At 41.9% G+C, this 13,219-nt stretch overlaps 2 protein-coding genes and 1 pseudogene across 4 annotated transcripts; 1 reads left to right on the forward strand and 2 right to left on the reverse strand.

Annotated features, from left to right (window-relative positions):
- Positions 1-1,406: 1,406 nt before the first annotated feature.
- LOC106431235 lies at positions 1,407-2,517 on the reverse strand (annotated as a pseudogene).
- Positions 2,518-3,261: 744 nt separating this feature from the next.
- LOC106431234 (putative F-box protein At3g22650) lies at positions 3,262-5,243 on the forward strand. The gene is made up of 3 exons (XM_048750719.1): positions 3,262-3,526; positions 3,602-3,719; positions 3,875-5,243. The coding sequence occupies exons 1-3, from the start codon at positions 3,498-3,500 to the stop codon at positions 4,421-4,423; spliced, it is 696 nt and encodes a 231-aa protein (XP_048606676.1). The 5' UTR covers positions 3,262-3,497; the 3' UTR covers positions 4,424-5,243.
- Positions 5,244-6,490: 1,247 nt separating this feature from the next.
- On the reverse strand, positions 6,491-9,908 carry LOC106431259 (lactoylglutathione lyase-like). Of its 3 annotated transcripts, none has more exons than XM_048750718.1 (6): positions 8,381-9,908; positions 7,733-7,793; positions 7,376-7,446; positions 7,244-7,305; positions 6,979-7,068; positions 6,491-6,898 (listed from the first exon to the last, which is right to left on the reverse strand). In XM_048750718.1, the coding sequence occupies exons 1-6, from the start codon at positions 8,752-8,754 to the stop codon at positions 6,798-6,800; spliced, it is 759 nt and encodes a 252-aa protein (XP_048606675.1). In that variant the 5' UTR covers positions 8,755-9,908; the 3' UTR covers positions 6,491-6,797. The 3 variants fall into 3 exon arrangements, with proteins under 3 accessions (XP_048606675.1, XP_013727525.3, XP_022564094.2); XM_013872071.3 differs by having other exon boundaries at positions 8,357-8,884; XM_022708373.2 differs by having other exon boundaries at positions 6,491-6,905; positions 8,357-8,881.
- Positions 9,909-13,219: the final 3,311 nt, after the last annotated feature.

Here is a 13,219-nt window from a genome sequence, read left to right on the forward strand (position 1 = left end):
AACCCTGCGATAGGGTCCCTGAACCCAGATCTCTGGATCTCCGGATCCTCAGAAAGTAGATACCTCGGGTCCCTGCCCGAGGGATCCTCCAATCAGGGTCCCTGAACCCTGTAGAAGGGTCCCTGAACCCTGCGATCGAGTCCCTGAACCCTTCTCCTTTCCGATAAATGGAAAACTTTCGACAAGGTGAAATCTTCCATATTTCCGAATATGGAAGAGTTTAACCTAACCTAGGCGGCTCCTAGACGACTATATAAGGACATCTACTACCCCATACCGCGGGATCGACTTCTTGAAGGCTTAGAGGCTAGGATTATACGGCTAGAACTAGGGTTTATCTAAAGTTCATTGTAACCCCCTTTGCTCTTGTTCTACTCGATTAATAATAGTCTCTTCAAGCCTCTTTTCTTGTTTATCATTCACGGAATACATACAAATCCTTACGATATACTCTGAAAACCCTCGGGTTATCTCCTCATCCAACGTTCCGTGGTGCTCACAAAGATCCTACACAAAAATCCCCCAACAATCCCGACAATATCTATCAGCTAGATGAGGCTCTATATTCATTGCTGCACGTCCACTATAGAGGAAGACGTCCATCTACAGAAGATATAAACCCATAGTCAATTCGACGGCTACCGAGGCAAGAATTGACCTAAAAGACTATCTCCACCGACATATCTATGGAAGACGAATCCCTGGGATTACAACCAACAAGATGGCGTCCTATGCTCATGGCAACATGCCTATAACTCTACATACTGGTTCAGGCTACGATCTCCAGCTCATCAACAGGGACGCTCCATGCTCCATGAAGCATATCGAAGCTCCATGCTCACTGCAGCATCCATACGATCCCGCCATCTATTCCGGCCATGTGCCTTCTACAATAGATGACTCCTATCAACTACAGAGCCATGTGCTCCTAAGGCCCCGCGCCTCCATTAGGCTATGTGCCTTCACTAGGCCCCGTGCCTCCATCAGGCCTCGCGCCTCCGTAAGGCCACGTGCCCACAGGCTACGCGCCTCCATCAGGCTATGCGCCTCCATCAGGCCTCGCGCCTCCGCAAGGCCACGTGCCCACCTAGGCTATGCGCCTCCAATATATGAACTACGAATGGCTTGATCCCCTTCCGAGGGGTACGTAGGCAATCCCCACTGTAGGATGCAGCTATAAATCCCCACTTCTTCCATGGTTCCACGACTTAGAACCTAGAAGACACCTTCAGAACCAGGAACCATTTACTATACATCATGAAGACCTTGCGGCCTTCATTATAGACCCTATGGCTTTCGCCACAGATAGGCAGCCCCTGCCTAACGACCAATATCCCTTGTCGGTACGAAGGCATTGACGATATATATTGGCCCATATCCTTATGGCAGTATCCTAAAAGCAGGATCTCCTGGTTCATCGACCATTGAAGCAGAAGAAAGTACTACGACTACTTGTCTCCTTCCTCCTATCATTCCGTAGGCTGAGCACGAATCGCTCGTACCAGAAAATACCCTAACAGTTTGGCACTAGAAGGAGGGGCAGTCCTAAACTACGTGACGATGGTGATAGGCGGAAGGGATATTTCATTTATTCATGCAAAAGGTCTCCATCCCAGCCACCTGGGGTCAAGAAACGACTTCTTCTCATCATATCCGTAGCCCACATGGCTGGAAACATTTTTTAGATTCCCATGGTAATGCTGATTATCGCGATCTGATGAGCCTGGAAGTAAGGGCGCAGCTTTCGAGAGTAATCTTCGATGACAAAGTATCTTTCTCCATAGTTCTTCCTACATGAACAAAACCAGAACCAGACTCCTAAGTGCTTTAAGATCTCAACAACATTAGACAACATCATCAAATGAGATAGGAGTTTTTGCAGAAACCTTCTCTTCATTCGCTAGAGCTTCCATGTCTGAACACTTGTGCTTCAAGTCCCTCAAATCTTCCTCCATTTCTTTCAGCCCAGCTTCCTCATTCTTCTTCCTCTCTGACACCTCATAAAGCTTCTTCTCCAACCAATCCAACTTAAATCCAGCATCTCTCATGAATCCCAGTGCAGCATAAGCATCAGACAGATCATCCTGGAAGACCTCCTGCGGTGACTGGCATATAGTCACAATCAGAATGAGTAGAAAGCTTGTGTAAGCCTGTCCTTAGATTTGGGTTCTTTGGACGGAATGCAGTTGCAAGCTCCCAGTGTCTTTCAAACATACGGCTCACAGATTCTACCTGTGGTTGAGAAAAGGGTAAATAAAGTCAAACCATATTTAGAAAAACAGTTTTCCAAGACCATGAAACTATGGATAACAAACTTTATGTTCTTTCTAGTGGCTTAAAATTCTACACACAAACTTAGTAGCATTCTTAATTTCTTACATGTGAAGGAGGAATCTGAAACCCATTAACAATCATTGTTTCTATTATTGTTGAAGATTCTTCTGACACATCTAATTTGCCAACAACTTGAAGAACATCTATCTCAACCAAAATTTTGAGCTCCCCATTTACAGGAAATCAACAAGCTTTGCAAGGAGGATACATTCCCTTGCTCTCCTTTCAAACATTCTTATCCTACACACACGCTTCTTAGTTACTCTCTTCACTTTCTGAGACATGCCATAAAATGGGTACGTAGCAAAGAGTCGCAAGGGTTTCCATATAACCGAGACCGTTGTTTACTTTAATCAAGGGCATGCAACATCTAACAGAGTGGAAGCAATGAGAGATGCATTAGTGTCCAAGAAACAATCTTGGAGTGGGGAAAATTCAGACAACCATGTCAAAAAATGATCTCTTGGCTCTTTAATCTTCTGCAAGCACCTACCCCTTTTGATCTCACTCATTATCCTGAAAAAGACCCTTTAAATTCAGATATCAAAATGTCTTTACATCAGATGAGAAAGACGGTTTGTTTGATATGAGTGCTTTGCCTGCAACTCCTTGCCCTTTGCTCAGATAATCCCCCAAACATGCATTTACAAAGCCTTCCATGTCCATGTCATTCACATAACATGCCGTTCAAAGAATGACTTTTATTTTATTTTTGCATATACTTTGACTAGCTCATCGTTAGCTTACTTGGAGTAACTACAATGAATCCAAGCTAGAGCTAAAGGCAACCTATATCCATGGCACATTGTTCGAATGACATCTCTTCTTTTTGGTTACTGTGATAGAGAGACACTGTTAGATTTAGGGAAGAGAAATTAAAAAAAAAAAAAGAGAACCATTTTTGTTTGCTTAGTTCAGAGACGTACCTGGCTACGAGGAATAATTGATGTAGGGGAAGATTACAGCTTCAAAATCTCCCGCTCTACTTTAATATGCACCACGTGACGAAATCAGCCGACTCTGTATATCAACAATCTTCAAACAAACCCCTCTCTCCCCGCCCGCTCTAATTCTCGCGCGAAAAAGATTTAGGGTTAGGGTTACTCGCTCTCTGGCGACTCTCTTCTCCTTTTCATTTTCTCGAGAAAGTCAGGGGAGAATCAATGGAACGCCAAGGAGGAATTGACGATAAGTAAAAAGCTGATCTCTCTCTCCGATCTTTCCTTTTCCCGTGTAATTTCTCCGACATATCTTCGGTTTCGTACAGGGATCCCATGAAACCAGAAGACGGTTCGAAGAAACCAGAAGACGATTCGAATATACCTAAACCGGACGAAACCATCAAACCGGTTACTTCTTGTGCTATTAACGATACGCTTTTTGAGGTAATCGATTTCGTTATTTGATTGCTCTGTGATCGGATTTGATTGAAGAATATGTGCTATGTGATGGATTTGATGCAAGCAATTGATTTTGCAATGCATTTTGCAAGAAAGTGACTTGTGGTGATTGTGATGAAGTGTGTCGTTTTTGGTTGCAGAGCGAAATTCTTCATAGACTTCCCATGGAAGATTTGTCTAAGGCGAGATTGACATGCAAGACTTGGTTCAAGACTCTAGTGGAGGCTTCTTTCATCCTCAGACATCTCAAGGTTTCAAATGAGCGGTTTCTACGTGTTGAACATGAGGTTTCATCGATCAATCCAATCGATTCTTCTGTGAAGTCTGCCCCATTACCACATTTCCTTGGCTACGGAAGGGAGCAAACACTTATCCACTGTGATGGTTTATTCCTCGTGCATGCTCTTAACCGGAGTCAATCCCACCTCTACTTGTGGAATCCATTCCTCGGAGACTCTAGCCAGATATTCCCGAGCGATAGCATCTTTTCGTTTGAATACTTGGGTATAGGTTATCGTAAGGTCCCAGCCAATACTCCAAGAAACTATACAATATTGGGGTTCTCAGGGAAAGATGAAGGGTCTGTGGAGATTTTGGATTTGGAAACTTGTGTATGGAAGAAACTTCAAGCGAAGCTTGACTCCCTTCTTGTCATGGATTATCAATCGGTGGTAATATGTACTGGCTAACCTCTAGCAACACCATTCAACTTTTCAGTTTTACAACTGAAGAGTTCCAAAAGCTTGGTGAACTAGTGTTTGTCCACGATGAAAAAACACAAGCCATGTCGCTTTCTTCTCATAAAGGAAACAGACTCTCGTTGTTACTTCAAGGTCTCACTGGAGATATTGCGTTTTGGGTTTCAAGCCCTCTGGATGATGAGATTGTCTCGTGGACATGCCTCCTCAATGTTTCTGATCCCAGAATCCCGTCTCTAGGTAGAGAGAAGGAAGAACGTGAAGAGTGGGATGAAGCTTTTCTGAAAACGGGTGATGAAGAAGTTTCAAAAGCATATATAAGCCTCCTCAAAATCAACAAAACAGGAGTACTTGGTCGTGTTCGCATTGTTGAAACATCTCTTTGGCATCCTTTCTTCTGCGGCTATGTATACACGCCGAGTCTCGTCCGAGTTCCAGATCTGCCTCACCGTCCATCCCATTTCAGGTTTTGCTAAATGAGTCTTCATTAATTGTATATGCACTTGTCTTAGCATTTGTGTCCTTAAGTTGTTTGTGTACTTGTAAGGAAGCATGTTTGTGTATATATGGTTCAGTTATGTTATATGCTTTGTAATATTGAAATTGTGAGAGTTTATTTTTTTGACACTTCCTTCTTATTTCAGGTCTGAGTGTTCCAGACCTTTGAAGATCTCTTGAAGCCAGGCGCTGTCATTGCTACCAGCGTTGGAGTTATAGATACCTTTCAGCTTGGGATACTTTGTTTGTGTGACCTTTTGAATTACTATGATTCAGACTCTTGTCTTTTCAATTTCAAGACTTGGGTTTTTTATTTTGCTATTTGCCATCGATGTGCATGTATTAGATCTTTTCTGTGCATTCCCTTTTCTGATATATCTCAGGAGGACAACTTGTGCTACATGGCAAGCAAATGCGAGAGCCAGGAGATTTACAAGGCCGGCTGTCTCGGTCACGAATATGACTTCCTGGAGCGCAAGGAGTGTCTCAACAGAGTCTTGGTGAAACAGCTACAGGGATACAAGCAGGGTAACCAAGACCCCAATAAAACGGCGACAGGGATTTAAGCTGTTGCTACTCTTTTGTCATAGGACAGCCACAGTTGAACTCCGAGCCAGCAGAGAGTGGATGAATCTGCTTATCAAAGACAAAGGTTCTAGTGATATTGTATCCCCAACAATCAACATGAGAAGAAGAGGGACCGCTTTTGCTACTCTCTTGTCTTCTCATTAATGGCTTCCTCAAACCGCAGAGATGGTAATCTCCAGCACTAAGTTCTAAGTACTCAGCTCCGTTGATCATCGGATGAGGAACTTCCATTTGAATGAATCCATTGTTTCCACAACAATAAGGTTGATGAGACTGCATCACAATCCCATACCAATGAACTGGAAATGAGCTGGAGTTCCATAGAGGATTGCTGCGTTTGATTTATAGCATGCATGCCACAAGGTGAGAACCATCAGATTTCAGACCACAGAACACAGAACCACCCTCTCCATAGGAAATTGCAATTGAAGCCATTGAGCCAAGAGCTGAAGCAAGCTGCCATAGTCTAGTGAAAAGCACAAGCTGAAGCAAGGAGTTTTCATTCCCTTGCTCTCCTTTCAAGCATTCTTATCCTACACACACGCTTCTTAGTTCCTCTCTTCACTTTCTGAGACATTCCATAGAATGGGTACATAGCAAAAAAGTCACAAGAAGTTCCACATAACTGAGACCTTTCTTTCTTTACTTCAATCATGGACATGCAACATCTAAAAGAATTGAAGCAATGAGAGAAGCATTGGTGTCCAAGAAACAACGGAGCCATGAGGAGACAGATTTCCGCAGATTCAGGAAACAGTCTTGAAGTGGAAAATTCAGACAACCATGTCAAAGAAGGATCTCGTCTCTGTAATCTTCTGAAATGAAAACAAAAGCACTTACCCCTTTTGGGTGATGAAAGTACGAGCGAGAGTTATACATTCAGCACTAGCTCATGGAAATCTTGAGAAACACCAGAGAGAGAGAGAGAGAGAGAGAGATGGAGCTTTAAAGAGTGCCTGAGAAGGAATTAAATGCGACCAAAGCTGCTGTTTCTGATTAATAATAAGACCATACGAACATCCATACAAACTACAAAGTATGGTACCGTGAACATAAAGACAGTCCATTACATTCATCCAGGAACTACTTCTACAACTCGTTTGAAACCAAGATGCAATCTATATCTGTCTTTCTACGATTATATACATTCTTTGAGAAGAGTGTAGGTATAGTGGTTAGTTCATTTTCTCTTATTCGTTGAGACAGAAAACATCTTTATTTGTATTCAAACTCAGGTGGAATGAACACAAGAACACAAACAGCACAATCTTGAACTACTTCAAGCTGCGTTTCCGGTTGTTGTCCCGATAGACTTGAGATTAAAGATCTCGATCCAGTAGCCATCAGGATCCTTGATGAAGGCTATATTCTTCATCTTTCCTGCCAACTTTACAGCGGACAAAATGGTAAGAACCAGACTTCTTAAAATGAAAAAAAAATCAATTCTTTAATAGTAATACCATCGTTCGGTTTCTTGACAAACTCTACTCCCAGCTGTTCAAATCTCTCGCATGCCTTGTGCACATCATCAACCGTCACCCCAGTATTCCCTGTACCAACAACAGTGATAAAGTTTACATTTGTGTAATACGGGCCTTCTCTTGTCCATAACACAAGCCTCATTTTTAGGCTTATTAACTGGTTCATATTGATGGTATACAATATGGCCAGATAGCCTCGACCAATTACTTCTGAATGTAGAGAACAACAAGGTAGACACTTTACCAAATTCACGAGGCTCGGAGTTCCCACCTTTAAACTCCGGATCACTCTCCGTAACCCAGTTACTGAGAAGGATATTCAAATATAAGGATATTTGAGTGAGAGAATGTAAGGCAAATAACATTTGTTTCTTACTGAGTCAGTTCAATTGTTGCGGGTCGACCAAAGGTCCAAACCGTTCTCTCAGTTGGAGCTGTTGAAGTATCCTGTACCATAGTATATTAGTCAAACCCAGCTTATTGCTTTCAACTGGATCAAGAGAAGTATCTGTTTTCGTCCAAGTGATGCAGAAAAGCAAACAAAAATAATTCTAAAACTACTAATTTAGCTTCACTTTACAACAACTTTTAGTTAAGCAGTTCAATCCATTAACAGATTGCGTAATTTCAAGTGCTCTAACATTTTTTTGCAAACTGCAAAGTTCCACATTTTGTTTCTGTAAGATCCACGTGAAGAGTTAAACTAACCAAGGGTCACAGAAAAAATCTTTACCTCGTAGCCCAGGAAGTACAAGCTGAATTTCATCTCAGAGAAATCAAGCCTTTTCAGCAATCTGGACAAATCAAACATAGAACGTGTAGTTTCCCCTGGGGACTTTACAAACGAAAGGAAAGAAGGCATATATGCAATATGCAATAGTTCACTTAGGGGAAAAATATGTAATATGTAACTTAGGAGAGAAGATCATTCAAGAGGTGAAGACACACACTAGCCTTACATCTGCAAGTTAAAATAAAAAAACAGACAGAATAGAACAATATCAAGTGTTGAATGAGCAAGACGGATTACAACACCTACTCACAAGAAGAGTAGTACTCAATACATTCACAAGCTTGCACATGGATTAAAAAAAAAAGATGAAACATGTATACAGACACATAAAAATATTAAAACAGAAACAAATTTATCTTAGCACAGGTTTTCATTAGCACATTCAGAATCAATCAAACCACCCGAACTTATTGATTTATTAAAATTCGAATGAAACACAAGGAATGGAATGGAATCTGAGTCCATTGCAAAAATAAAAATATTAAAACAGAAACAAATTTATCTTAGCACAGCTTTTCAGTAATCTTGCAAATAACATGAGGGGTTGGGTTAAAGAGACGATACTCTTTCATGAACCAATTACTCCACCTCAGAGCATGTTTGTCCCCCTTGTTCCTGAAGCGATATCTGAATCTCGACGTTCCCCCAATTATTTCATCAGTCTCCTCGGATCGGATCAAGATGGCACTTCCAATGCGAACCCAACACCCTTCGTGATCAACGGGGAAATTATTTCGATTCGGTTTCCCCAAGTAGAGCCACTCTCGAGGGTTAAGGATGGGATGGGCTGTCTGCGGAAGGAGCCATGGCTCTCGAGTGTACAACTCCTCCCCCAATTCCACTATCAATCCCGGAATCGCCACTGCTTCTCCTTCAATCTTTGGCCGCAGAAAACCCTCTATGATCTCACTGTCTGAGATCCCACTTTCTTCCTCGCCGAATCCTGCCATCCTCGTCGTCATCCCTAGCCGATATTGAATTTGAGAATCATATGTTATCGATGATATATATACAAGTTCCTAAACCCATTGGGAAAAGGAAATCTACCAAATATGTGTAAATACAAGGGTTGGCCCTCCAAACTATAATAAAAACTACTTTATATGAAGCTTTTTTTTTTTTTTTGTCCACTCAAGTTTTATAAGCTTCATGGGCTAAAAAGTACAAAGACTAAGTTACAAATATTGATCTTGGCCCAACTACACAACTGATATCTTATCAAAAGATATTACAATTCAGAACATAAACGTGTCACTCATGTAGATTAGGCTTGCTACGTGGCATTCATCTGAGTAAAGTGAGGACACCAAGCCTCTTCTCACCTCCAGCGAAGACGCAGGCTAACCGAGGATGCTTCTTCCAATAATCCACGACAAGCTTGATTCCGCTGTAAGCTTGACTCTGCCACGACCTTAACTCCACTTAACCTTGTACTCCTTGGTATACCTTCCACCTTAACCTTGATTGCTTAAACCAGAGAGGCTTTTTATCCACCATAATTTACGCCGGAGAAAGCTAAAGTTCGATCGAGAGAAGACCCTTTGCCGGACCGTCAAAGTAACGCCGACTCTTCTGAATCCATCTCATAATCGACTTCAAAATCTATCAAACTCAATCTTTTTTTCAAGAAGAGATGCTTCACCTTTGCCAATTAAGGCTAATCTTTCTTGTGAAGACTGATTCTCTGTGGAAGGGATTGAAGTGAACGGTGAAGAAGGTATCTGCTTAGAAATCAACGGAATTAGAATTGAAACGAAGTGGAAAGTAAAGATAAAACCGATCAAAAGATGATCAGGATTCTATTAAATTTCAAACCAAACAGGAAAATAAAATCGAAGAACATGAAGAACATATCCTAATTTGGTTTGAAAAGCAAAACAAAATCGCCTACGCGAAATTTTATATCCGCTATTCGGAAAAGAACATCGATCCTAAGATCGAAACTATATTACAGCAAATGTAAGAGAATGGAAAGTCCATATTATTGATTCTCTCTAACGTTCTTATTCTCTGTAATTATGATCTCAATATTGTAACCATGTACATATAAGAGTTAAGCTCTACTAATCAATAAAATCATTCAAGTCCAATACTCAATATGGTATCAGAGCCATCATAGGGCTAAACCTATTTTTCTTTTTCCTTTTCCGCTGTTTCCATCTTTCTTTTTGTCCGTTCTCTAAAATCCCTTCTCTATTCTCTCTGTTTCACTCTGTTCCTCTGTGACTATATCCATGGCTGATAATACCACTGAACGTGCTCTTGTCTTTGACCCCGCAAATCCTCGCACCTCCTTACTATCCGTCAATATGTCGGGTGTTACCAAACTCACGACTGCCAATTATCTGATGTGGAGTCGACAAATTCGAGCACTGCTTGAAGGTCACGAACTCCATCACTTTATTGAGAATACAAACGCAGCGCCATCTCCGACAGATAACATTGCTGGAGAAGTGCAACCAAATCCTGCGTATACACCGTGGAGACGACAAGATCGACTCCTCTACAGCTCAATCATCAGAGCTATTTCTTTACCGGTTCAGACGGTGGTCTCTAGTGCTACCACCACAAAGGAGGTATGGGATCTGTTAGCATCCACTTTTGGGAATCCCACTCGCGGTCACATACGCCAGCTCAAGAAATAAATCGAAAGTTGTGTGAAAGGTACTCAAACCATAAGTGACTATCTTCGCACCATCAAATCGAAGGCGGACGAACTTGCTCTACTAGGCAAACCGATGGACCCAGAAGATCTCACAGAGCGCATTCTTGATGGTCTAAGTGATGACTACAAACCTGAGATAGATGCGATCAATGGGCGTGATACTACTATTCCCTTTGCTGAACTACACGAAAGGCTTCTCAACCGTGAAGCCATGCTCATGTGTAAGGAACCCTCTGTCCCTGGACCAATCGTTGCTCATGCCACTGATACTAGAACACGTCAACCATGGAAGCAACACAACAACAACAATAGTCAGTCACGCCACAACAACAATCAGCAGTCTACTCAACAACGGTTTTCTAAACCTTACTTAGGCCGCTGTCAAGCCTGTGGTATACAGGGTCACAGTGCACGCTATTGTCCTGAGTTCCGTATCGTTAAAGGCTCTACACAACTTCGTCGGTTCCTCAGATGCGTACTCAACCACCATGGCAGACTCAGAACCGCAATACTGGATGGCAGCCACAAGCAAATCAAGCCATCATGTCCGATTCATCAACATGGTTGTTTGATAGCGGTGCCTCACATCACATGACGTCGGACTTGGCTAATCTCTCTTTGCATAATCCGTATGGTGGAAGTGATGATGTTCTACTCAGTGATGGGTCCGGACTTCAGATTTCTCACACTGGTTCTTTATCTCTTCCCTCTTATACTAAACCTTTCTTTCTTAATAGTGTACTATGTGTTCCATCACTTGAAAAGAATCTTATCTCTGTGTTTCAATTGTGTACCACTAATGGTGTGGCTGTTACTTTCACTCCAACATATTTTCAGGTCAGAGATCTGCTAACGGGGGCTCTACGTCTGGAGGGAACACCTAAAGACGGAACTTACGAATGGCCGATCAGCACATCTCCCAAACGTCCATCTCTTGCCTTTGCTTCAGCTGTGAAGATATCCATGTCTGACTGGCACTCGCGTCTTGGTCATCCCGCTTTTCCAATTCTTCAAAAACTTATTTCTAAATTTCATTTACCTATTAGTTCGAATGTTTTAATGGCTTCTCCATGCAATGCATGTTCTATCAATAAAATGCACAAGCTTCCTTTTCAAATATTGTCTTTTCCTCTTGATATTGTCTTTTCCGATGTGTGGACATCTTCACTGATCTCGGTTGATGGTTTCAAATATTACGTAATTTTCGTCGATCATTTTACTCGTTACACATGGCTTTATCCGTTAAAACAAAAATCACAAGTTTTCGAAGTCTTTACTAGATTCAAAGCCTTGGTTGAAAATCGATTTCAAGCCAAGCTTAGAACTCTATACACTGATAATGGGGGTGAGTACATTGCTTTAACCTCGTTTTTGGCTTCTCATGGCATCTCTCATATGACAAGCCCGCCTCACACTCCAGAGCATAATGGGATATCTGAGCGTCGTCATAGACATATTGTCGAGACAGGTCTTTCTCTTCTATCTCACACTTCAATGCCTAAAACGCTCTGGACGTATGCTTTTGCAACAGCGGTCTATCTCATTAATAGAATGCCAACTTCGGTTTTAGATTTTAAAACTCTGTTTCAATGTTTACATGGACATGTCCCTAGTTATGGAAAACTTCGCATCTTTGGGTGCTTATGTTTTCCATGGGTTCGTCCATATGCATCCCATAAGCTTGATGCAAAATCCACCCCTTGTGTTTTTCTTGGATATTCCATGACACAAAGCGCATATTTTTGTTTAGATAGACAAACATCTAGAATTTATACTTCGAGACATGTAGTTTTTCATGAAACGGTTTTTCCATTTTCGGTTTCTACCACAAATGACCAAGAAGATGATGCTGCAGACAGTCTCACTCCTTCTTTTCCTATAGTTTCGGTGGTACCACAAACTAGTCAGCCACCGACTTCTCCCTCTCCATTAGTTGTACCACAAGCCTCTACGCCCATAGTTCAACCTGGCCCTCCTGAGACAGAACCTGATACTTCTGCTGCTCAACCTGCAACGGCTCCAACTACAACAACCCAAGCTCCTACCTCCATAGATCCATTACCTACAGCCTCTCAACCAACTCGTGTTAGTACTAGAACCAGAAAACCTGTTCAGAAACTCAACCTCCATACCAAAATATCTCCATCTCTAGATAAGATACCCACGTCAATAAAAGAAGCACTAAAGAGCCCCCATTGGCGCAAAGCAGTGAGCGAGGAGTTCAATGCTCAAATAGGCAATCACACTTGGGATTTAGAAACTTTAACTGATGCAACTAACAAAGTTAATGTTGTAGGTTGCAGGTGGATCTTCACAATCAAAAGGAATCCTGACGGCACGATCGCTCGTTACAAAGCCCGTCTAGTCGCCAAAGGCTTTACTCAGCGTCCAGGAATTGATTATCATGATACGTTTAGTCCGGTTGTAAAACATGCGTCTATCCGTACTGTTCTCAGTATAGTTGTTTCTCGTAACTGGAACTTACGTCAACTTGATGTTAATACTGCTTTTTTGCAAGGTCACCTCAAAGAAGATGTCTACATGATGCAACCACCGGGGTTTCTTGATAAAGATCATCCTCAAGCTGTCTGCAAGCGTGGTACAATGAACTGCGAACGTTTCTTCTGCAATCAGGTTTCAAAAATTCTATTGCAGATGCGTCTCTGTTCATCTACAACACGAATGGCGTCCTCATCTACATGCTAGTCTATGTCGATGACCTCATTATCACCGGCAACAACACATACCACACATCACGGTTT

This window comes from Brassica napus, chromosome C3, assembly GCF_020379485.1.
Source record: "Brassica napus cultivar Da-Ae chromosome C3, Da-Ae, whole genome shotgun sequence".
NCBI lineage: Eukaryota > Viridiplantae > Streptophyta > Magnoliopsida > Brassicales > Brassicaceae > Brassica > Brassica napus.

Coding starts and splice junctions, on each gene's coding strand:
- LOC106431234 (XM_048750719.1), top strand. CDS start 3,498: ATGGAACGCCAAGGAGGAATTGACGATAA. Junction 3,527..3,601: donor CAAGGAGGAATTGACGATAA/GTAAAAAGCTGA, acceptor GGTTTCGTACAG/GGATCCCATGAAACCAGAAG. Junction 3,720..3,874: donor TTAACGATACGCTTTTTGAG/GTAATCGATTTC, acceptor TTTTGGTTGCAG/AGCGAAATTCTTCATAGACT.
- LOC106431259 (XM_013872071.3), bottom strand. CDS start 8,754: ATGACGACGAGGATGGCAGGATTCGGCGAGGAAGAAAGTGGGATCTCA. Junction 7,794..8,356: donor AGTAATTGGTTCATGAAAGA/GTATCGTCTCTT, acceptor TGATTTGTCCAG/ATTGCTGAAAAGGCTTGATT. Junction 6,899..6,978: donor TGTCAAGAAACCGAACGATG/GTATTACTATTA, acceptor TAAAGTTGGCAG/GAAAGATGAAGAATATAGCC.